The sequence below is a fragment of the Cyprinus carpio genome, chromosome B2 (assembly GCF_018340385.1).
Source record: "Cyprinus carpio isolate SPL01 chromosome B2, ASM1834038v1, whole genome shotgun sequence".
In the NCBI taxonomy this organism is placed as follows: Eukaryota; Metazoa; Chordata; class Actinopteri; order Cypriniformes; family Cyprinidae; genus Cyprinus; species Cyprinus carpio.
Genome location: NC_056598.1, coordinates 181,529 through 208,573, shown reverse-complemented (window position 1 = coordinate 208,573; position 27,045 = coordinate 181,529). Strand labels below are relative to the sequence as shown.

General features: G+C 37.0%; 1 protein-coding gene and 1 long non-coding RNA gene across 3 annotated transcripts in view; both read left to right on the top strand.

The window, feature by feature from the left end:
• dis3l2 (DIS3 like 3'-5' exoribonuclease 2) overlaps positions 1-27,045 on the top strand; it is a 97,843-nt gene that overhangs the window by 21,847 nt on the left and 48,951 nt on the right. For both annotated transcript variants that reach the window (XM_042717633.1, XM_042717632.1), the window contains exon 6: positions 10,538-10,676. In XM_042717633.1, coding sequence (XP_042573567.1) covers positions 10,538-10,676 — 139 coding nt within the window. The remainder of the gene's footprint in view (positions 1-10,537; positions 10,677-27,045) is intronic.
• On the top strand, positions 19,915-21,042 carry LOC122136123. The gene is made up of 2 exons (XR_006153935.1): positions 19,915-20,005; positions 20,094-21,042. It is a non-coding gene; the product is annotated as an uncharacterized LOC122136123 (long non-coding RNA).

Genomic DNA, 27,045 nt, shown 5'->3' with positions numbered 1-27,045 from the left:
GAACCTTTTATAGACCTTTTATACACATACTTCACTGCAGACATGGAAATTACATACTCTAGGTGGTACAGTACAAATATTTTTGAGCGTCCCTTATTCTGTCCCTTATTTTCCTATAAAGAATCATAGTTGTCCCTTACTGAAGTTGGCAACCCTACTGCAAAAGTTAATATCACATCATTTTACAATACAGTTTTATGCAAAACAGAAATACGACAAATAGAATATATGACCTCTGTCATATGGCCAAAAAAAAAAAAAATGCTTTTTGCATAGTTGTTTGACACATGAAAACTGTAACAATGTATCTTACAAGGTAACACAATGTAACCTTGCTCTCACATAGGCATGGGCCGGTATGAGATTTTGACGGTATGATAACCTTAAAGGGATAGTTCACTTTGAAATTAAATTTTGGTATGTTTTAGCTTATCAAGGGCATCCAAGATGTAGTTGTCTTTGTTTCCGCAGTAGTTTCAATTTTGATATTTTTAGGTCAAACCGTTCTTGTCTGTCAGTCATTTAATGCAGGTCTATGGTCACCACCTCAAAGAACAAGTCCAAATTAAACAATTCCCCATCGTAAGTACACATTGATGGCCTAAGACACGAAACGAACGGTTTGTGTGAGAAAACGAACAGTATTTATATTGTTTTTACCTCTTGTACACAACCACATTTATATTTTACCTTTGCAGTTTAAATAAACCATGCATGCCATATATTTCAAACAGGGCATCTTGCTTTATTAATCTTTATTATGAATGTCTTAAATAACAAGCTTTAACAACATAAGGGCGGATCCCTTTAGCGCAGCTGATGACGATTTGAAGTGACGCTAAAAGGAGCGAGGATATATAATTTCGCTTGATTCAACTCCTACGTCCTTGCATCTTTTCCTTGTGTCCTTGCCTCGCATCCTGAAGGGGTTGGAGGCTCGAGTGATGAAAGGAATTTAGGATTAAAGATTAATTATTGTGTAGTATTTGTTTTTGTTTTGGAGGTTTTAGTTTTCAAAGTCAACACTAAGTAGAGCTACACGAACATGAATACACACTGTGTATTATTATTAGTAGTGGTAGTAGTATTATTATCATTGACTGCACCCTTATGAGTAGGACACATAGTTTCACATTGGTTTGACTAGATATCGCTCTCATGTAAAACCATTCTTACCAAATATATGGTGCCCATATAAAAAAGTAGTAGTTATAGAAATGCAAGTAACCCCCCCAAAAATTGGTTTTACTAACTTACATCAAAACTACATATTATTGCTCATTGTTTGTAATGCCAGCTTTACAAATAGAAAGGACACGTACAAAGACCTTGTTCACATACCTCCGTTGGATGCGAAACACCATAGGCACAGCTGATGATGTCAGTACTATGCGATCCACTCCTTGGTTTGTAAAATCATCAGGGGAAAAATTATCGCTGCAGACCCTCCTCAACTTTAGTAAGTTTATGGGTGTGTTGATATCCAGCCGAAGAGCAATCAACCATAACTTCAAGAGAGAAGGATCAGAAAATGGGAATGCGTGAAAACTCACCACTCCCAGATGAGTTTGCGCGAGCATACGTAATTGTTTTCTTTTACGTTGGTTTAAACATCCCGGATAAACTCAAATTAGTACCATTTCTATCAGCTGTCTTACCTTCAATCTCTGTTCTGTGTAAACAATGAGTGACGTACACGCACGAGTGATCACTTCTGGTGCTTTCCAGTGCTTGCGCAGACTAAGCCAGAACGTGCGCACACGTCACACACCAGGAAGAAATCTTTGAATTTGTTTCCTTAAAAAAATAAAAATAAATAAAGACTGACATCTTTATTTAACCTAAATCTGTAATTAGTTATTTAATTTTAGTTATATAATTCATATACATATCATTTATATCAATTCATATCATCTAGTTATATAATAAAAATCATACACATAATTTGATTTAATAGTAACCCAATTTTAAGCAAAAACAATGTTCTGACAAGCTTTGTGAAATTATACCAAGTAAACTTTTCAGAAGACAGTCAGCTCCCCTCAGAAACACATTCATATAAACCCCCAAATCAATATTGAGGATTTTCTTCCAATAGTTTGTGCATCATAAACAGTGAGCGATCTGCCTGCTACATAATTTTTCTCTGTGCGTCCGTCTTCAGCGTCTCTGGCCTGTGTTAATGGGCGTTAACAGACTTCATATTTTCACATAAATTACATTTTGGAAAATGATTGCATTGCAACGCAGTTTGTGCAAGTCCAGAACAGAGAGTTGCAATAAGGTATAAACGGCCAGTTGCCGATCGCGTAAAGACCAAAGTATATTTCGGCCGTCTGCACACCGTCAGCATTACGTTATTTTCGTCATCAAGAGGACTCGCCAGCAGCCGCACACCTTGTGGTACTGCGCATGTGTCGAGCTCATCCGTCCGCGCTCATCTGCGGGTGATAACTTTTGTAAGCGGTGCGGACACGGCTGTGCACGAGACTGAAAGGAACGCTGAATGTGAAGTGTACCTGGGCCTTAAGTTCGGCCATCCTACACACACATGACTGACCGCTCGCTTGCACCAACAGGAGGAGGTGTCAGTGTTACTCTCTGCACTGCACTCTGCCTGAGGGATTCATACTCTTTCAGTCATTGAGGAGACATGGAAAACAGCACATACCGCAGGAACGGTATTATGGAAAATATTAGTGGTTTTGAAACCGTGACATTTTCAAATCGCGGTATACCTTGAAACCGGTAATCGTCCCATGCCTACTCTCACATGAAGTGTCACATTTAAGTCCTTGAATTTGAGGGTATTGGACCTGGAAAGTCCTTGAAAGGTCTTTGAATTTGAATTTAACCAAGGTGTTGGAACTCTATTAAAGGGGTCAAATTATGCTGCTAAAAAAACATTATTTTGTGTATTTGATGTAATGAAATGTTTATGCGGTTTTAAGGTTTAAAAACACATTATTTTCCACATATTGTACATTATTGTTTCTCCTCTATGCCCCGCCTTCTGAAACGCGTCAATTTTTACAAGGCTCATCGCTCTGAAAAGCGAGGTGTGCTGTGATTGGCCAGCTATCCAGCGCGTTGTGATTGGCCTTATGCCTCAAGCGTGTGATGGAAATATTGCTCCTCTTTACATATTGTGATGCCTTGTCCGACCGGAGCGACGAGACATAAACATAAAACCCATTATGAACGTGATATAAACATGATTTCTAGTAGTGTCTTCTTTTGGAAGGCAAAAACAAAGTAGTTTCGCTTTCTCAATGAAACGGCGTCACACAGCTTGAGTGAGCAGAGGCTGGAGGCCTAGAGTGAGCCGTGGCCGGCTTGAGTGAGCAGAGGCGGGCGGCTTGAGGCAGATTCTACGAAGGAGCGTTCCTTGTGCTTGGGGCAACCACATGTGACGACCCCGGGCTGGACTCCACTTCATCCATGGTGAAAGCCCATTCTGTGATCCAAAGTGGAAAGTTGATGTATTTCCTCAGCGACCAGCATGGATCAGCCCCAGGCATGACAAAGCGGATATCTGCGTGGACGAGTCTTAACTTTTATAAAGAATATCTCAATATCTCAATATCTCAAATTTGGATTTGAGACTTTAGTCTTTGCAACTTTACAGATCTTCTTTGTAAGAGAAATGAAAATTTGAGAAAGGAAAGGAAAATTCCTCTCCAAAGAGAAAGGAAAATTTGAAATCGCATCATATGACCCCTTTAAAGGGTCATGAAACCTCAGACTCCTTTTTTGAGATTTTAGCAGAGGTGTTTGTGTTGCACATCATAGAAGACAAAGTTAGCATCCGATAATTTTAACTGTTGGAGAAAACTGGTTAATTTGAAGCTTTTTTGAGCTATTTTCATCTTCCGGGTTTTAAATTTACATCAAGTCAGGTCAAGTCAAGTCACTTTTATTGTCACATCACCACAGCACATGTGTTTGGTGAGTGAAATTCTTGGGAGCGTGCTCCAGAAATTGCAGAAACAGTTAACATATAACCATACAGACTTCAACAGGTGAAAATATGCAATATGCACATACATATAGTCAGTACACACAGTGTACTATTGGACATACTTACAGTTAGCACTACACATTTTACGCAATATGTACATGCATACAGTTAGCACTACACATTAAACTGTATACACAGAATGTACACATTCTACATTATGTAGACATATATACGCATGAAAATATGCTAAGGTGCAACAGAGTGTACGTGGGCTGGATACAGAAATGTTATGGATGTGCATTGGATGGAATCCAGTGGTAGCAGGTAGATTATTGTATTAAATAGTTTGGTGTTGAACTGTTAAAGTTAAAGTGCAGTGTGTGGTATACCATATTGTGGAGTATGCTGTAGGGTATATTAGTTCAGACTGTTCATAAGTCTGATAGCCTGAGGGAAAAAGCTATCCTTCAGTCGGCTAGTGCGGGATCGGATACTGCGGAGACGTCCTCCTGAGGGCAGCAGAGAGAGCAGTCTGTGGGACGGATGGCTGGAGTCTCTGATGATCCTCCGGGACTTCCTTATACACCGCCTGGTGTAGATGTCCTGGAGGGAGGGAAGCTCACCTCCAACAATGTGGCTGGCAGTTCACACGACCCTTTTCAGAGCTTTGCGGTGCCAGCGGTGCTGTTTCCAAACCAGGCAGTGATGCAGCCTGTCAGGATGCTCTCTATAGTGCAAGTGTAGAATAATCTGAGGATCCTGGGGCTCATTCCAAACTTCCTCAGCCGTCTCAGGAAGAAGAGGCATTGATGTGCCTTCTTCAGCACTGCATCACGCCCACTTTTTTAGCATTTTTTTTTAAACTGCGGTGAGAACTAACTAGTGCTGAAACGGGGTTTCATGACCATTTAAAGTGCACTTTTACCTTTTGGAATTTTCAGTGTGAACGCACTGCTCGCACTATTCATACTTAAAAAAACCTGTCATAATAGTGCACAAGTACGCGATTTGGGATGCACCATTAATCTTATAAACTTAAATTAAGATTAGAAATTTTCAATGTGAGGTAAAAAAAAAAAAGTTGCATGCATAATGAAAGATAGAAGTAGCATGTCATGATGCATGTCAGCTTCTCTTTGCATATATTATTAATAGAGTGCTGTGAAAATGTATTTGCCCCATCCTGATTTCTTCTGTTTTTGTGTATATTTCATACTAGATCTTCAGATGAAATACAACATGAAACAAAGGCAACCTGAGTAAACAAATGTATATATTTATTTAGCAATCCAACACCTATCACCCATGTGGAAAAAAACTAATTGACTTCTTAAATATAAAATCTGGTTGTGCCCCTTTTAACAGCACTATCTTCCCATCTCCAATAGCTGGAGATCAGTCTTTGACAGTGCTGTGATGGAACTTTGGCCCACTCTTCTTTGCAGAACTACTTTAGTTCAGCCACACTGGAGGGTTTTCATGCTTGAACTGCCCATTGCCACATTATCTCAATTGTGATTAAGTCAGAAGTTTGACTAGGCCACTTAGAAAATAAATGTAATTTTCCTTTTTTTGAGCCATTTAGAGGCGGACTTTACCCCTGTGCTTTGAATCAGTAAGATTGTTATTCCCTTTACCTTTTGGACTCGGCTCATGTTTATAACAGTAATCTTGGGGGGGTAGACTCGTTATAATGTAATCATCTTGTTTTAGCCAGGTTTCTGTCAAACAGAGCACATCTAAGATATGATCAGTGATCATATTTACAAAAAGTGCTTTCGTAGAAAGGGATCTGATATTCAATATGCCAAGCTTTATAATTTGTTCATCCATATTACATCTGTTTTTAATTTGTTGAATAAAATTAAATTTTTTGTATTTGCTAGTTCGGGGAACAGACACAGTCTCTATAGTCGTATATCTAGGTGAAAGAGTCTCATTTGAAGTAATGGTGCTTCATATAACATTATCCAAAGAAACAAGTGTTAATGATAAATCCTCTGTGATGTTTGTACTGGCTACTGTATACAGGCCACCAGGGCACCATACAGACTTTAGTAAAGCATTTGCTGATTTTCCATCTGAGTTTGTGCTGGCTGCAGATAAAGTTTGTTGTTGGTGATTTTAATATCCATGTTGATCAGCTTGAAAAAACAGAGGTGTTAATTATCAGACCTAAAACCTCTGCATGTAATACCCTAGAACACTAAGACTCGATGGCTAGTCTGTCAATTCTTCGTCATCAGTTAGGAACCTAGGTGTGCTATTTGATAGCAATCTTTACTTTGAAAGCCACGTTTCCAGAATTTGTAAAACTGCATTTTTCCATCTCAAAAATATATCTAAATTACGACCTATGCTCTCAAAGTCTAATGCAGAAAAGTTAATTAATGCTTTCATGACCTCAAGGTTAGATTATTGTAATGCTTTATTGGGTGGTTGTTCTGCACGCTTAATAAACAAACTCCAGCTGGTCCAAAATGCAGCAGCTAGAGTTTTTACTAGAACCAGGAAGTATGACCATATTAACCCGGTAACTCTTATTGCAATATAGGTTTCCACATCCAATGCATTCTCAAATCTCTGGAAATTTGATAATGCCTAGAATATTAAAATCAACTGCGTGCGGCAGATTCTTTTCCTTTTTAGCGCCCAAACTCTGGAATAACCTATTTAACATTGTTTGGGAGGCAGACACACTCTTATCAGTTTAAATCTAGATTAAAGACCTCTTTAAGATCTCTTTAAACTGGCATACACATAACACACTAACATATTTCTAATATTCAAATCCATTAAAGAATTTTTAGGCTGCATTAATTAGGACAACCGGAACCGGCAACACTTGCCATAACACACAATGTATTTGCTACATCGTTAGAAGTATGGCATCTACAGCCTGGAATTGAACTGCTGGTTTCGCCTGGCCATAGGAGAACTGGCCCCCCAAATGAGCCTGGTTCCTCCCAAGGTTTTTTCTCCATTCTGTCACCGATGGAGTTTTGGTTCCTTGCCACTGTCACCTTGCTTAGTTGAAGACATTTCCAGCGATATAGTCGACTTGATTGCACAGATACTATTTAAGCTGAACTGAGCTGAATGACGACATTACTCAATTTAATGAACTATCTTTAACTGAACATTGAGTGTGTACTATTGTCATTTTGTATTATTGACACTATTTTCCTATTTAATACTGTAAATTTGCTTTGACACAATCTGTATTGGTAAAAGCGCTATATAAATAAAGGTGACTTGACTTCAAGCTCTTGTTCTGTCCAGGCTGGACTGTTGCAATGCTCTCTTGGCAAGTCTTGCAGCCAGTTCTATCAAACCTTTACAAATAATCCAGAACGCGGCAGCAAGATAAATTTTTAACGATCTGAAAAGAATGCACGTCACACCTCTGTTTATCAATTTGCACTGGCTACCAATAGCTGCTCGCATAAAATTAATGGCATTAATTGTTTGCCTACAAAACCACCACTAGCTCAGCACCCCTTTACCTTAATTCATTACTTCTGACTTCTGTGCCTGACTTCAGACTTTTAAATTAAATGTTCCCTCCTGATGGAATGACATGCCCATCTCAATCCGAGCAGCTGAGTCCTTAGCCAAGAATCGGCTAAAAACACATCTCTTCTATCTTTTATTTGACCCTCTAACTCTATTCTAATTCTATTCTTTAAAAAAACATGCCCCATTAGACTTGCATTCTATTTATTCACCAACAGCTTGTTTTCTTTATATGTATTAAGTAAACTAACACTAGCTTCTCTAATCTTTTTGTATTCTATCTATTTGTTTTATTTATTTATTTATTTATTATTTTTCTTATTTATTATATGATTTAAAAAACATTGCTGTGTGTACTGCATTAAGCTAACTGAAGCTTATAGCACTTGCATAATCATTTGATTGCTTCCATTGTCCTCATTTGTAAGTCGCTTTGGATAAAAGCATCTGCTAAATGACTAAAGGTATATGTAACGTAAATGTAGTTTAGTACTCTCATCTATTTTAGGATATTTAAATCCAATCCAGCACAGATTTCTCACCATAATTAGCACTACAAAATGTGGAAAATAGTGCAGAATCAGCACCGTTTTCACACTATTAAGATATATTAATGACCAGATCCTCCTGTCAACCCTACTGACAAAGGGCATCTCAGGAACCGCACTCCAGTGGTTTGAGTCTTACCTATCAGATAGGTCCTTCAAAGTATCTTGGAGAGGTGAGGTGTCCAAGTCACAACATTCTTCGTGTGCAGAAGACAGTCAATAAATGTTCACAGGTGTTGAAGCCACAGTAGGCACTGTTGTGCAGTCTGATGGGATATACAACAGTATGCCCAAAGTGCTATTATTCCTTAAGATGCACAAAGTTGTTTTCTGAAACAAGAAAGGCAAGTGTAATGCAATAACAGTGTTAATAAAATAAATGTATTATATAAATATATATATATATATATATATATATATATATATATATATATATATATATATATATATATATATATATATATATATATATATATATATATATATATATATTAATAGCATGTATTTATATAAAATGCATAATATTTATAAAGGTACATAGAATACGATAAAATAAAGTTAAGTAAAATTAAAATACAAGTGTGATCATTTTCAAATGTCTTCTTAATCTTGTTGTATCTGGATTTTAATTGAAATTCATTTCAATACAATTGTAAAACAAACACAGCAAAACAAATAATAGCTTTGCAGGCATAATCACCATTAACAAATACAACAACATCAGGGCTATAAAAGCAAAGACATAATAAATTTAACTAAAAATTATAAACCATGGACACAAATAAGAACTGCTCAAAGAGGTGATTAACATAATCAAGATGAAGATTTTAACTTAATTAAATGTGACACTAATAATTAAAATGTAAGAAGAGGTTGATTGTATGACGTCAGGAGGGTATTTCCTAGCAATTTTGACCAATACTATTTATGAAATAAGAGTCAGTTTCATATGGTAATAAGCATGGTACATTTGCACAATAATTCCTTCAAAAACTGAAACTTTATGTTGTAAAATGGGATATGAGTGCAACAGTACACTCTATAAAAACATTTCTGAAGTGAGTTTGCGTTTTCTCGAAACTGTAAAGTAAAATGACATGAAAATGAATACAGTAACAGTCAGGGTCACTGTGAACAGGAATCAATGAAAGAATGAGCAAACCTATAAAGGAAAGAATTTTATGAGTGTTTGAAAATGGGACGTGATGTAATAGTGCAAAGGTGCACATAGATACTTAGGGTGAATTTGCCATTAATTTTCTCCTGAACTTTACAGTTAAAATATTTGAAAATTACCACAGTAATAGTCAGGATCACCGTGAACAGTAATCAATTGAAAGAACGAGCAAAGTTACCAAGAAAATATTTTTATGGGTGTTTGAAAATGGGTAATGGTGCAACTGGTAGAATGCACTTTGTTTTTTGAAGTGATTTTCCCATTAATTTTATTCAAAACCATGGTCAAAAAAAAAAAAAAAAACCCAGAAACATTGATCTTCCCACCCCATCAGGAATGCTGAATTCCTGACAATTTTCAAGCCACAGCTGAAAACTCCTCTTTCAAAACTACTTGGCTTCATCGTAAAAAAAAATAAAATAAAAATAAAAACCTCTCTTTATTTATTCCTTCTTTTTCTAGCTTGTACTTATTTGAACAATGTCTAAAACTTGGTATTACAAGCACTTCCTGTGTCTGTTTGCCTCTTTAAGAATAATCACTTTATGTATCCCGCAATTGTAAGTAGCTTTGGATAAAAGTGTCTGCAAAATGACTAAAAGTACATTTGTTTTTTTATTTTTTATTTTGTCAGACGCTTTTATCCAAAGTGACTTACAAATGAGGACAATGGAAGCAATCAAAAAAAAAAAAAATGAGCAATGATATATAAGTGCTATAACAAGTCTCAGTTAGCTTAAACGCAGTCCATGTAGCAAGGGCTTTTAAATAATTTAATAAATAAAAAGAAAACAGATAGAATAGAAAAAAAATAGAGCAAGCTAGTGTTAGAGGTCTTTTTTATAATTGTATAATAAATGAAAAGAAAATAGAATACAAAAAGATTAGAAAGGTAGATTTTTTTAAAGAATAGAATTAGAACAGTGAGTGCTAAAGTTATAGGATCAAATAAAGATGGAAGAGATGTGTTTTAACCCTCTGGAGTCAAAGGGTATTTTTGGGGCCTGGAGAAGTTTATTTAAAAGCCCTTGCTACGTATATTGTGTTTAGGCTAACTGAGACTTGTTATAGCACTTATATATCGTTGCTCTTTTGTTGTTTTTGATTGCTTCCATTGTCCTCATTTGTAAGTCGCTTTGGATAAATGCGTCTGCTAAATGTAAATGTAAATGTAAATATTAATGCATGCATGTAGTATGTACTTCTAGTAGTTGTAAAGCATGTGATTGTGTTATAATTATAATGAAGTGAATGTAAAATGATAGATGATATCAATCTAAGACATAAATGCATCATATTGACGAAACGGTATCATATTGTGAACTATGTACACAGGAAGTCAGTGGAGATATAAACGAGAGAACTTTAGCCAATCAGATGGTGCCAAAGGCTCCTGATGTCATAGTGGAGGCCCGTTACAATGAAGATGACGAGGTGATCGGTAAAATGAAGAATGTCTGTCTCCATGATAAAGGTAATGAGCTTTTACTGCAGGTATAATGTTACAGATAATTTTGTTCACCCTTTATCCAAGGTTTTGCTGATTAACATTTCATTTTATTTGTATTATTATTATTACTATTATTTTAATTCACTATAGAATGAATTGATAAATCGTTTACTGTTTATGCAAATAATTTCTTAAGTGACATTTTATAATATACTTTGGTTTGTCTCCTTATCTAATTTTTCATTACTTTATTTTATTAGCATTTTATTGGTTTGGCAATGATTTTTGACTTCTCATAAGACGTATTGATTTCTTTTGAAAGACCTTTTCAAAAGACGCCTGTGTGTTGCTGTAACCTGTTTCATCAAACCCTAACTTACAGTGAAGATTTAAATTGGACTTCCCTGTAAAAAAAAAATCACGAGAGTCATTGGTGCTTGGACCCCGATGATTACTGCTTGCCATTTTTAATTATAGTATAGATGTTGTACACGTGATCCTCATGCCACTTCCTTGCCACCATAAAAATAATTTTCTAGATCCACCCCTGAACACTTGCTGTTAGTTTATTAATTTTGCAAAGGGCATGGGAAGTAGTGTTTTCACAGGATTGGAAATTCAACTCACGTTTCCATTCATTTGTTTGATTTTTAGCATTTAATTATTTATTTGTAATTAAAACTTTAAATGTAAATTGTAAAGGATTAATTTAAGGTTTTATTTTTATTATTTTTTATTTTTTTTCTCTCAAAACGGGATAAGCCTATCAATGTTAATTTTAATTTGTAAACTCTACTCTTGAGCGCAAGTTCACCTTGTTATGCAGCCAATCACAGACATGTTGATTTCTTGAACACAGTGGCCAATCAGAGGCAGTTTTTTTTGGTCAGAATTCATTCACCACTGAAAGTTGGAGTTTTTGTTCAACTGGATTGGCAACTCGAAATTAAATGAAAAATGCAATGAACATCACGAAAGGAACGGGCACATTTCTTGTTAAAAATTAAAGGCCAACAACAGACACTTAAAGGAACCACTGCCATTAAAATCAGCAGCAAGAGTCAAAGCTAGTCCACAGTGTATTAACCCCCTGGAGTTGATTCCCACACCGGTGAAAATAACTAAAAATACTAAATTTTTGATCATACAGTTAAGAATAAGGTATTTTTCGAAACTGAAAAGGGTCTACTTTTATTTGTGGATAGTCATAATAACAAGAAAACAATGTGCGTTTGTAAAATAAAGAAAACACACAGGGTGTGCTCTCTGCTGTCTTGGTCTCTGTCACTTCTCTTCACAAACACGTAAATAAATTTTTTTTTCTGGAAGACATGCTGAGAGGAATAGCCCAGAATTTACCTCTGAAGATGAACATGACGCGATGCGTCACAGCTTGAACAAGAGGAGAATATCATTCTGATGAGTAGCCTAAGATTACTTGCATCTGTTTTTGTGTTATTGTGACATAACTTGTACACATTTTACTAGTTAGACTTTTCCCAAACTATAATTCCTGACTACATGTATGAAATCAAGTGAAATATTTTGAAATTTCATTTCATTGTCTAAATGTCTCACAACACCAGGATGTTTTTAATCTTTTATAACATATAAAACCACAAGATATCGAAGTAGTGTTAACACTATGAATGTTATTAGAGTCTAGAAATATTTGGCACAAAGGTGTGTTACTGTTCAAGTCTCAGTGTTCAGATCAGTATGTTCAATCATGTGTCCTTGACCTTCATGGTGTATATTTTTAATATACTGTGTTGTTAATAAAATAGAAATAATCAAAAACCCACTATATTTTACTCTCCTCACACTCTTTCTTACCTGCCTTGGATACATTCATATTGATGGCCCATTATGGGAGGCCCTTTCTCTCTCAGGTGTGAATCACTGAATATTCATGGCCATTGTCACTCCCTTGCATATGCCTTTCTAATACGAATCATGTCTTACAAAAGTTAAATCAATATATTGTTTTCTGTGAACAAGTAAATAGGATGATTTTCACATTTTGTGGCAAAAAACTCTACCACATCCAGTTGTCAAAAGTCAAGTCTCAAAATGTGTTTTATGGCCTTATTTCAGTGACTTAAAAATGTAAGTTTTTCACTAACCATGCATAAACGTTTTCTCCAAAACACAAACATGTACATTCATGCTGCTCACATATTATTGTAGCCCAGTTTGTGCTGGATACCGTGTTATTAGACTTTAGCCATTAATATGTTTTTAAGATACTGCCCACCCCCCTCTCAAAAAAGTCATTCAAGATGTATGTACATGTGTATATACAGTCATATGAAAAAGTTAGGATACCGTATTGAATTCCATGCTTTTCTGTATCAGGACTAGGCATATGCTGGTATCAAATTTTCATGTTGCGATTTAATTGCTAATGCTTTTATCACAGTATATAGTATTATCACGGTATTGAAACTTAGTTTCAAAAAAGTGGTCATAATACAGTATAACAGGTTTAATAACTTTTTTCTTATAACAAAAATAACTGAATATTTAAATTCAATAAAGCAATACAGAAAAGTATATAAAGTTAAATGTTTCACACAGATTAAAGTGCAAAAGAACTATAAAGACCAACAGGAATCACTTTACAGTAAGACCTCATTAGTTAACCTTAGTCTATTTTGTTTACCTTTTTCAAAATATTTATTTCTTTGTTGTTCTATAATATTTGTTGTTTTTGTGCGTACCTCTCCCATGCGGTGCCACTATGCTAGCGTTTAGCTTAGCACTGTTCAATCCTTAGGATCCAAACAGGGATGAATTTAGATGCCAAGGTTGAAGTACTGCGAAGTGCTCTTCCACCATTCATTATAGTCATCATTTTTATCCACTTAGGAAATCGCCACTGTTTATTTTGTCACCATACTTACTCTTGTAACTACTCATTTAACCGTCTTTAAATAGGGAAAACATGGAAGTGTTTTGTGGCTTCTAAATTCATCCCTGTCTGGATCCTAAGGAATGAATGGTTTTAAGCTAAAGGCTAGCATAGTGGCGCCGTGCGCTACAGCGATTGAGTGCACAAACTAAGATGGGAGAGGTCCGTATCAACTTGAGGGAAGAACATAGTGGAATATGGAAAAACGGTGGCATTTTCCTTTTATGGATTAACATTCACAATGAGCAATAGCTACATTTGATACAGAAGTTATTAATCTTTGTTAAAAAATAAGTCTTAGTTCATGTTAGCTCATTAAATAACAGTTGTAGCTTTTGATTTTAACAACTTGTTATTAAATATTGGAATACCTAAGATTAATGAATTTTTAATTGGCAGTTTGTTAACTAATGAATTAAATAATGTTAACTAATGAAGCCCTAATGTAAAGTGTGCGCAAACAATAAAGAATCAAAACACTTTAAAACAATATCTAGGGCATGTTGTCGTCCAGAATAAAATGTTTAAAAAAAGTTTGAAAAAGAATAGCCTATTAAGTCTAAATATTTAAGTATTTGGCGCTGTGATGAACACCATAGCAAATCCACAAATCTGAATGGGTATTTAAATCATTTAAATAAGTTTTAGAAAGTAGGGCAGCTGCTTTATGGAGTTTCCAGGATAACGGCTGCATTTTCTGCAGTTCAGCGCCATCTGCTGTTAGAGAGTGAATGTGCTTTCATTCAGTGTCTTTCACGCATTCCCCCCTGTGCCTCTCATGCATGCTTTGTTTACATCAGAGCCCACACACGTCTTTCAAGCAGCATACAGCAGTGTTGTGCATTTTGACCAGTTGCTGGGCAAAGTATTCTTAAAATGCATCCCAAATTTTTAATAATTTGTAATTTATAATTATTCACGGTATTTAGAAGTGCCCACAATAACAATATCATGCATAGTCATTACCGTGATATATCGCATTACCGAATACCAGCATATGTCTAATCAGGACATAATAAAAAATTATCTCGTCCTTGGCAGGTCTTAAAATTTGGGAAATAAAACCCCATATGAACAACAACACATGACACATCACACAGTGTCATTATTATTAACAAAATAAAGCCAAGATAGCAAAGCAATGATTCAAGATTTTTATTTGTCACATACACAATTATATAGAGCATATATAACTAGCAGTGAAATGTAAGTCAGGTCTGCTACATGGACAGTGCAATTATTAAATAATACAAGACAGGTGAAAATATACATATAGGTATGAAAGAATGAAATAAAAGTAAACAATAACAATGTAAGATACACAGGAATGTACAAGAGGCAAATGTGCAAACAGGTTGACACTGTCAGTATGTCAGTATGAGGTAGAGAATGATGAATATCTTACCTATTAAGTGGAGACATGTAGATGTTAAGAGGCTGGTTTTGAGTTTAGGAGCCATGGAAGCGCTTACCAGATGGCAGATGGTTACCGGGGTGGACGGAGTCCTTGATGATTTTAACAGCTCTGCTTTTGCAGCGTTTGAGGTAGATGTCCTGCAGAGAGGGAAGAGCAGACCCTGAGATGTGCTCTGCTAAGCGCACAACTCTATGCAGGGCTTTGCAGTCTTGACTGGAGCTGTTCCCATATCACACTGAGATACACTGAGTCAATACACTTTCTATGGCCCCTGAATAAAAGTTTTCAGGATTGCGGGCGAAACCCTGAATTTCCTCAGCTGTCACAGATGGTACAGTCTTTGCCTGGCTTTATTAACCTGTGTTTGGATGTGTGAAGTCAAAGTCAGCTCTTCGGAGATGTTTACACCAAGGTACTTGAAGCTGTTCACCCTCTCCACAGGGTTTCCGCTGATCATAAGAGGAGTATAGGGCCGCTGCTGTCTCTTCCTGAAGGCAACAATCAGCTCCTTAGTTTTGCTCACATTCAGAGAGAGACAATTGTCCTGGCACCATGATGTTAGTTTCTCTACCTCATCCAAGTATGCGGTCTCATTATTGTTGTGAATGAGGCCCAGAACAACAGTATCATCAGCAAAGTTGATAATAGATGTGGAGCTGTGGGAAGACACGCAGTCATGTGTGTAGAGAGAGTAGAGCAGGGGACTCAGGATACAGCCCTGTGGGACTCCTACGTTCAGGGTGATAGAGCTGGAGATGAACTGGCCTACTTTCACCACTTGAGGTCTGCCGGTGAGGAAGTCTTGAATCCAGTTGCAGAGTGAAGAATTCAGGCCGAGGTCTATGAGTTTGGAAGCTAGCTTTATGGGGACTATAGTATTGAAAGCTGAGCTATAGTCGATAAATAGAAGCCTTACATAGTTCCCGTTATTGCTGTCAATGTGTGTGAGAGAAGAGTGCAGGATGTGTGACATGGCATCATCAGTGGATCTGTTGGGTAGCAAACTGAAGAGGGTCCAAAGTATCCGGGATGTAGGAGCAAATGTACTTTTTAACCAGTCCCTCAAAGACCTTCATGACTATTGATGTAAGAGCAACTGGACGATAGTCATTCAGACAAGAGGGTTTATTGTTCTTAGGCACAGGGATGATGACAGATTTTTTAAAGGAGGTGGGAACCACTGAGGTAGCAAGAGACTCATTAAAGATGGATGTAAACAAACCAGCCAGTTGATCAGCGCAGGACCTCAGAACATGGCCAGAAATCCCATCAGGTCCGGCTGCTTTCCTGACATTCACTCGCTTTAGAGCCCTCCGAACCTCGTCCTCCGACACGGTGATTACATGATTATCGCTGTTCTGACTGCTGCTTCCTGACGCGCTGATCGGCAGACTCACGCTGCTTAGATTGTTTTCAAACCAGTCGTAGAAAGAGTTTTACTCGTCAGCCAGCGACGGATCAGCAGCGTCAGGATGTTTGTTGATGTTGCTGCTGAGCGCATCATGAAGCTTAAACAAAGCAAAGCCGGTGTCTGCTTGTGGTGGAATGTAAACAGCAGTAATGATGATCGATGAAAACTCCTGAGGAAGATAGAATGGGCGGCAAATAATGGATAAATGTTCCAGATGAGGCGAGCAGGAGCGCAACAGAGTGGAGATATTCCTGGGGACACACCATTTCTTGTTAATCATGAAACACACTCCTCCACCTTTGGATTTACCGGCCTCGACTGTTCTGTCCATCCGTAAAACAGAGAAGTTATCAGACGGTGTTACAGCAGAGTCCGGGAACGAGGTCGTGAGCCATGTTTCAGACAAACAAAGGCTGTTACAGTCCCTAATGTTCCGTTGGAAGCTTATCCTGGCTCTAAGATCGTCCACCTTATTCTCCAGAGACTGGACATTGGCGAGCAGAATGCTCGGTAGAGGAGGACTGTGAGCTCTTTTCCTCAGTCTGTCCGTTGCCTTGGGTGGTTATTCAGGTGGCCATTGTTCATCTCAGCGTTCTGGAGAATCTCAGATGGCCACAATGGATTGGAGGATAAAGTGTTCTGAAACAGGACCTTGAAGTGGTGTCCAATGTCCAAAAGTGTTTCTTTGTCGTAAATGATCAGTGAGAAAGCAAAAGTAAGTAAAAAAGTAAATAAAAACACAATCTAAGCGGAGCGACCTGGACGGCGTCCCAACTCGGCGGCGCCATCTTGGAATGTGTCACAAAGTTAGGACACCCTTACTGTTAACATAGTAATTAAGAGAGTAAGTAGCAGTCAGGCACTGCTAATCAAATGCCATTGATTAATTGATCATCAGCTCTTTTTATGACATTGCATGAAAACATTTCCACTGGCATTTCAACATATCTCCTGCATTGATGTCACTGAAATGGGATTTGTACTTTCGCCCGGCTCTGCTCCGTGAGCCTCCGCTGACTGCGCGCGTACCTACCCAAATGGACGAGGCTTTTATACTTGTCGAGGATTAATTGTCCTCTAAAACCATCGGGAATCACCGGTGAGGAGGAGTCATTTGCCGGTACAAGACTTCTCGCGTGATGAATTTATAGTTTCTTTATGTACAAACTGAATAAAATAATCTTATTGATTAATTAATTTGTTAATGATTTAGTTAGTTTCACTTTTGTAACCTTAGTTTATATTTTATTTGCCTGTTGTTCAGCGCTGACTACTGTAATGGCAGTGTGCATCTGTGTATGCAATTATTTTGAAGATGCGTTCCAATATAATTTATCTTTATTTAGGGTATATGCCTATTCTATTTTGATCAGCAGTTTAATAAAAATTAAACAGAAAAAAGATAAATAGTAGCACTGCATAAGTTTCTGACTTATTTAAACTGACAGTATAATGTTGGAAAACCACAAAAATGACAGCTATAATTAAAATAAGCAAATTCCTTCACAGCCTATTCATGTAGCACACATAGTGCCCTATTTTTACAGATTGTGTATACAGTATAATTGTTTAATTAAGCTGAGACTTACACTAAATTAAGGTTTTTTTGTTTGTTTGTTTTTTTTTCCATTTAAATGTAGAATTTATATATCCCTGTGCATGGAACTGATAATTATTCTTTCTTAATCTACTAGATACAGACTACTTCATTATAAAGAAAAAAATAAATAAACAATAAATATGAAAAAAATAGGCCTATGTATATTCATAATCTATGACAAAAATGTATCATAACCTATGTTATTGGATAATTGGGCAGCAAAAGTTATTCTAGAAAAATCAGTGCACAATAATTTTAGAAATCCATACATTTAGAGAAAAGACAATATTTGTGGGGAACAAATAAGTGTTGCACTAAATATGGTTAAATGTTACACATTGCTATTTGTATTATTATAAAATCAATTAATTAAAAACATTTCTGAATGTATTTATATAAGTATATACTAAAAAATTAAAATGTATAGCATATTTTTTTTATAAGGCAACAACATATGATTGATACGATAGGGCAAAAATACAGTGCAGCACAAAACGCTTACAATGTGCACATCCGGTGTGCAGAATGATGCGCTTGAAGCAACACGTAGTTCTGTGACGTCTGTGACGTCATTCTGCACACCGGATGCGCACATTGTAAGCGCTTCGTGCTGCACTGTATTTGTATGGGTTTATTGTTGTAGAAGTATTGAAGATGAATTTATTATGATTGTGTTATTGTTGTAAAGCTATTCACAAAAAATAATCGTATCCACAAATGAATAGAATGATATCCACAAATATATGTTAGGAGTTTAACAAAAAAATAATTAAAATCACAAATATATAAAAATTAGATTTGCTAGTAAAAAACATATTCACAAATATGTTTTTATGTCACAAGTACAATTCTGCCTGCATTCATTTGTGAATCGCTTTCTGCGCATTTGTGAATTGATTTCTGCGCATTTGTCGATCACCTCACGCACTTGTGGATTTTGACACAATTCTAGCGTCACCAATGAAGAAAAATCCACAAATATATCGACTCCACCCACCGTCTACTTAACCCAATCAGATAACACCCGTGTTGCGCTGACCAATCGCAGCACGCTCTCTCTCCAACCAATATCATTTCGCCTAACAACCAGGGTGGGAACAGACCCATGAACTTGAGTCACTCGCTACAGTCTCTTCAACATGGCCGATCAGGAGGAGTTAAGACAGGTGAGTGATGCTAATTGAACACAGTAATTAACTGAAGTTTTACCAGGTTCTTGATATGTCATTATTTGTCATAACTAGTGAGGCAGTTTGATAATTTACACCATGATTGAATCAGTTATTATTTGCTACCAAGCACCATTTTGAAGACTGTCGCATTTGTCAATTTGTCACTAGTGAAAAGTTAGCCGTACTAATTATTATTATCCCTTGTATGTAACTGGACTGGAATGGTTACTCCATGCAACTTTAAATTACAGTCTGTCCAGTTAAATATTTGGCTGTAGTTTAGGTTTAAATTACCGTTTGTTCAGGGCCTTTCTGCACAAGTTGAAAGTGCTGCTATATAATATACTATTATATATAATGATCATTACTGTAGTAATATCCAAAAGAAAACTAACGTTATTTGTAATTTAACTAGCTTTTCTTAGTTTTCAACCCCTCTGGTGTTTCCTGAACCCATCCGTCTTTCTGTGTGTTATTAAAACTTTTTTTAAGGTAATTAAATTACCACTTGATGGTCATGTAGCATGTTACATTTTAAAATATTGGAATATTGGCTATCTGCTAAAAATCTAAAAATGTAAAGTACTGTGCAGTATTCACCAATTAGACTAATATTTCATTATGAACAAGGTTTATTGCATTGACCAAAATGTTCTGTGTTTATGTGGTAATGCATTGTAGGACAGTGAGGCAGCAAATGACAGACTAATCCACTTTCTGAAGCTTGGATTAGCCCAGGAAACCATCAGTAACCATTTCAGGTGTCACTCATACAACTATCGTTCATCGGATGAGAGAATGTGGCTGGCCAGTATCAGAATCCAATAAGTAACCCTGAGGTAATTATTTCCTCTTACCATGCCTTATTGGTTTTGCTCTGTTAGTTTAACCCCCCATAATTAAAATTTTTTTTTTGTTTATCTTTAGACGGAGTATTCAGACTCAATGGCAGTTGAACAATATGGTGGAGATGCTGACCATGTTCACTTTGCGGTCAACGTACCTGTAATTCACAGGCCACAACTCACAAATGAGCAGATTGACCCACTGCAAGAGTCTGATTCATTTAGAATAAATGTATACCTCCAGACTCTCGCATATGTACAGACTTTGGTTGAAGAAAGGGATATTTGAAGTTTTATTTCTGCTGCTCTAATTAATTTTGACAGCAAGGTTGTAAATGTGTATATCGTCGCTGTCCGATGAAAACCATCCATGTCCATTGTGAGGTAAACTATCAGCAAACGTTTGTTTTTGACAACTGTTCTCAAGTTTATTATATATTCACAACTATTATTTATCGGTAAATGGTCTAGACGTACGTCTAGGAGTGACTAATTTACGGTAGGACTGTGCAAACAAAGTATCTGTCTAGCATTACCATGTCAGTGTATTGATTCATTGTCCCTTCATAGTTTGCAAGAGACATTTAATAAATTTATAATTAATATTAAATAAACTAAGCGTATTTAATAAACTAAGACGTAGGCTATTTAATAACCTGAGCGTATTCATCTGTCAGTATGAAACGCGACTTGGCCATTCTAATTAATGATCGGAAGAACGCGTATGGACCACCGTTACTGTAAAATATGCATGTATGTCCATTTAAACTCAATTTTGGTCAAATGTGGATTATATCATTACACTGGCAAGAATATGGTTACATGTAAAGATGCCGTACCAAGTATGACAGCGCTACATTCAACTGCTTTTGAAATACGGTGTTTTTTTCACTTCCTGAAAAGTAACCGTTTTGGACATACGTGAGTTTCATCGGGCAGCGACGATATATAGTTGTATATCAAGTAGAAATTGTGGAGAAAAAAAAACTTTTTAAGACATATGTAAAATAAAGACAGACTCTGAAAAAGAATTTATTGTAAAATGTTATTGAAGTACTTTTTTTAAATGACTTGTACATAGAAAGAAATGTACATAGAACCAGTGTCCAGACTTAAACAAGTCCAAATCCAGTGGAGGATGTGTTTGCACAAGCTTGCATTGTAGATGCAAAGTTATCCATTGTTGTTATTTCAGCTGGTATCATCAGGGTCCTGCTGCAGGTAGAAGCCTTGAAGTATCTTCCATTTCAAACTTTTACCTGTAGATTCTTGGATGGGACTTCCCATCAAGTCCAAAATGATGTAAGCTTTTGTAGCTGGTCTGTGGTAGCTGTGTGGACAAATAATAAGATGCATACAAACAACTCTTAACATTTTATGGAAGGTTGTATGCATTAAAACTGTCAAACTGCAATTAGTAAAAGAGTCTTAGAATAAAACGTTTGAAAAATACTTTTTACAGGATTTATATTGTAATTAAACCATTTATAATACATCTTAAAACATAATGATTATTGCTAATATTCATTAAATATTATAATCTTAAGAACATCTAAGTGTACTCAACTGTGCTCTTTTGAGACACCATGAAACTAAAATGTGCTTTTAATATACTAGCTCTATTTAAAACAAAAATTTATTTAGTTACCACTTGTAGTACACTGAGTTCAGTTGTACTGTAAGTGGTAACTAAATACATTTTATTAATACTTCCAATCATAGTAACCTAGACAACATCCCAATTTTCCTCAAATGTGCTTTATAATAAATTGGTCTCTATGAATAGGCTGCGGTCATGTCATGCATTACAGGTAACGTAACAAAAGCATTACGCCCCTCAGTTCACGCATACTCGTAGTATCAGAGACTGCAGGGGGTGACACGGGGGAATCCCCTTCGATCGTTTTGCTTGTTTAACAGGGACAAGGGGTCATTTTTCTGATTCATTACGGGAAAACCGAGTCTCATATAATATGCAGTGCAAGATCTGACCCCTTACGTATGACTGTATAATTAGGGCAGTTGGCAACCCTACTACAGGCACACATCGAATCTACACGCAACTTCACACACATTCTTCATCTTGCACTCAATATTATGTAATAGTTTATTTAATCTAATAAACTAATTCAGTAATTCTAAATGTAAAATAAATCCGCAGACTGTTTTGAAGGCTGCGTCCTCCAGGAGGTCGCATTTTGTAGGCCACATACGTCATAGAAGTTGCCTCGTTTGAATCATTAATGTTACATTCCATAGTAAAGAAATTCAACAATTTACACCTCACAAAGAATAATGGTCCATTTTAGAATTAAGACACCCTTGATGTATGTGGCCGACAAATGCGACAGTCTTCGAAATGGTGCTTGGTAGCAAATAATAACTGATTCAATCATGGTGTAAATTGTCAAACTGCCTCACTAGTTATGACAAATAATGACACATCAAGAACCTGGTAAAACTTCAGTTAATTACTGTGTTCAATTAGCATCACTCACCTGTCTTAACTCCTCCTGATTGGCCATGTTGAAGAGACTGTAGCGAGTGACTCAAGTTCATGGGTCTGTTCCCGCCCTGGTTGTTAGGCAAAATGTGATTGGTTGGAGAGAGAGCGTGCTGCGATTGGTCAGCACAACACGAGCGTTATCTGATTGGGTTAAGTAGACGGTGGGTGGGTTCGATATATTTGTGGATTTTTCTTCATTGGTGACGCTAGAATTGTGTCAAAATCCACAAGTGCGTGAGGTGATCGACAAATGCGCAGAAAGCGATTCACAAATGAATGCAGGCAGAATTGTGCTTGTGACATAAAAACATATTTGTGAATGTTTTTTACTAGCAAATCTAATTTTTATATATTTGTGAATTTAATTATTTTTTTGTTAAACTCCTAACATATATTTGTGGATCTCATTCTATTCATTTGTGGATACGATAATTTTTTGTGAATAGCTTTACATTTATTTGTGGATCATAATCTATTTATTTGGAATATTGCTACAATCCTACCCCCATATATTTGTGACTCACAGCACACAGTGCTTTGCATTAAAAAGTGCAAAGCACAAAGGGAAGAGAAATTGATGCGTAGTGTATTATATCTGTGCAACAGTTATTGAGCCTTTCTTTTAACAGTTTTAAATTTCAGTTACCGTGCACGTAAAAAAAAAAATGTATAGTCTTTTCTACACCCGTGTTTTGTTCACACAGACGTTGAACTCCGGCAAGAAGATAAATCGAATTTTGCAAATTCATAGACATGTAATTACAAATCAAGTATAATAATGGGAACACAGAACGATCTTGGAGAGAGCTTTACTGAGCTGACTGTCGTAACCGAATGCAACCAGGGTTTAAAGGCTGAACGAGTGACTGACAGCCACAGCAGAGAAAAGAATCTGTGTGAACTTTAATGTAAGGACTTAAAGGCTGTGTTGCAGGTTAATTTTTCAATGAATTTGTGCAATTTGCTTTTTGGTAATAAACATTTAAACTGTTATCCATTGTATTTTATGTTGTTGGGTGTCACAAAACGGAATAAAATACGAAAAAGTAGGTACTATCTTACAGCGGTTTGCAACTATTCTCCTTTCCCCCACAATGCATTGCATTACGTCACATTGGGGAGAGAATTTACCAAAGCCCGCCTTGAGAGCATTGAGAGTGACTAGAGAGACGAGTAGTAGACGAGAGTATTCAGATAGCGCAGATTATAGATAAATAGATAAATACATAGATATAGATTGATAGACTAGATATATAGATAGATAGAAAGACAGATAGATAGATAGATAGATAGATATCGACCAACAGCGACCAAAACGCACTCACTTCCCTACAGAACCAGCTTTCCAACGCAGTTTCCATGGGACAGCACTGCCCACACAAGCACCAGCCAAACATAGCGACAGATACGCGGCTACGTTTGCAACAACATTTTCACCGGAGGAAGAGATAAACGCTTAGAAACGCCCATATAGCTAGCATGATGCCTTCTATTTCTAGATGACAAGACAAAGTTTACCAGTACTACGACACTATGACAAAGGTTACCGGTACTTATCTGAACTAACGTCATGATCACTGCCACAAGATATAAAGAAAATGTTGATTTTTCACTCGGTGCTATCTAATGACAGTTAAAAAAAATAAATAAAAAAAATGTACCACTTGCATAAACATTGTGTCCGTAGGCAGTATTATCCGTAGGGGCTGTCATTGTTGTTTCGCGTCCTGTGTGACGTCGGTTTTCTGTGTAAATTCTGGCTGTTTGAGTTTTATGGTGGTGAGTCACGGGTTTGACTGCCGTTCCAGTGCACTTTCACGGGTTTAAGGTTGGAAAAACACGGGTTACGGGTTGCCTGGAATGTGCATCATACTAGGCTGAGGCTACCTTTCCTCCACTTCTCCCCAACGTGATGTCATCACTGAATTGCATAAAAAAACCCGTTAATACCAAAAACTTAAAAAACTGGTCTTTAAGACCATTTTTGAGACATTTTAAAAATGATATACATATCTTGAGTGATTTATGTACCCATTAATCGACAGTGGTGGTTAACCTGCAACATGGGCTTTAAATATTCATATGTAGCTCCCATTAAGCTACCATATGGCTTCATAACTGTGACGAGTGGGGCGGTGGAGTGATTGGGAAATGAGCAACACCTGCTCCACTCACCGGTCTCGAGTCCCATGGAGGAGATCGGAAGGATACAAAAGAGGAGCGATGACAGTGAAGGACGAGAGAGGACCAGGCTTTATTTTGTGTTTGGTTTTTGTTTGTGCGCGGCAGTCGTCCGTGAGGGGCTTGTCGCACTGTTTTATCTTTATTTGGTTATCTAAGTTTTATTTGAGTGTTCACCGGTTCCCGCCTCCTCCTTCCCGTGATTGTGAAGGTTGTACAAACCCGATTCCAAAAAAGTTGGGACACTGTACAAATTGTGAGTAAAAAAGGAATTAAATAATTTACAAATCTCATAAACTTATATTTTATTCACAACAGAATATATATAACATATCAAATGTTGAAAGTGAGACATTTTGAAATGTCATGCCAAATATTGGCTCATTTTGGATTTCATGAGAGCTACACATTCCAATAAAGTTGGGACAGGTAGCAATAAGAGGCCGGAAAAGTTAAATGTACATATAAGGAACAGCTGGAGGACCAATTTGCAACTTATTAGGTCAATTGGCAACATGATTGGGTATAAAAAGAGCCTCTCAGAGTGGCAGTGTCTCTCAGAAGTCAAGCTGGGCAGAGGATCACCAATTCCCCCAATGCTGCAGCGAAAAATAGTGGAGCAATATCAGAAAGGAGTTTCTCAGAGAAAAATAGCCAAGAGTTTGAAGTTACCATCATCTACAGTGCATAATATCATCCAAAGATTCAGAGAATCTGGAACAATCTCTGTGCGTAAGGGTCAAGGACGGAAAACCATTCTGGATGCCCGTGATTTTCGGGCCCTTAGACGGCACTGCATCACATACAGGAATGCTACTGTAATGGAAATGACAACATGGGCTCAGGAATTCTTCCAGAAAACATTGTCGGTGAACACAATCCACCGTGCCATTCGCCGTTGCCGGCTAAAACTCTATAGGTCAAAAAAGAAGCCATATCTAAACATGATCCAGAAGCACAGGCGTTTTCTCTGGGCCAAGGCTCATTTAAAATTGACTGGCAAAGTGGAAAACTGTTCTGTGGTCAGACGAATCAAAATTTGAAGTTCTTTTTGAAAAACTGGGATGCCATGTCAACCGGACTAAAGAGGACAAGGACAACATCATGTGTTGATGCCATGAAATTTAAAATCAACTTATTTTTCCCTTAAAATGATAAATTTTCTCAGTTTAAACATTTGATATGTCATCTATGTTGTATTCTGAATGAAATATTGAAATTTGAAACTTCCACATCATTGCATTCTGTTTTTATTCACAATTTGTACAGTGTCCCAACTTTTTTGGAATTGGGTTTGTATATTATTACAATAAGTAACACAGAAGAATTCGCACAATTGGAGGAAAAAAAATCTCTGATTTGGATTAGCCCTCTCTGACCGATACCTGATATGAATGTCGGATCGGCGCATCCCTAATACAAACCATATACTATCGTAATCATGTGTTTATTATTTGGGTATTTTGTGGGTACAGACATTTCTCTGTGTTTGTTGTGGTTAGATCTGAATGAGGAAGAATGAAGGAAGCACATCACAGGATGAGACAGGGCAGGTTATGATGCGCATTTATGATTGACAAGCGACGAGTGAATGAGGTTCCTCTGAGTCAGAGCGTGAGCACACAAGAGTAAACACACCGAGACAGCCCTGGGAGCTGCTAATTTTCATCAGATCGTGTAAATCAGTGGAAAATGAATAGAAATGATGATTCTGTCTGAAGAAATATGAAGTAAATGTATAAATATATCTATATACACTCACCTAAAGGATTATTAGGAACGCCTGTTCAATTTCTCATTAATGCATCTAATTATCTAATCAACCAATCACATGGCAGTTGCTTCAATGCATTTAGGGGTGTGGTCCAGGTCAAGACAATCTCCTGAACTCCAAACTGAATGTCAGAATGGGAAAGAAAGGTGATTTAAGCAATTTTGATTGTGGCATGGTTGTTGGTGCCAGACGGGCCGGTCTGAGTATTTCACAATCTGCTCAGTTACTGGGATTTTCACACACAACCATTTCTAGGGTTTACAAAGAATGGTGTGAAAAGGGAAAAACATCCAGTATGCGGCAGTCCTGTGGGCGAAAATGCCTTGTTGATGCTAGAGGTCAGAGGAGAATGGGCTGACTGATTCAAGCTGATAGAAGAGCAACTTAGACTGAAATAACCACTTGTTACAACCGAGGTATGCAGCAAAGCATTTGTGAAGCCACAACATGCACAACCTTGAGGCAGATGGGCTACAACAGCAGAAGACCCCACCGGGTACCACTCATCTCCACTACAAATAGGAAAAAGAGGCTACAATTTACATGAGCTCACCAAAATTGGACAGTTGAAGA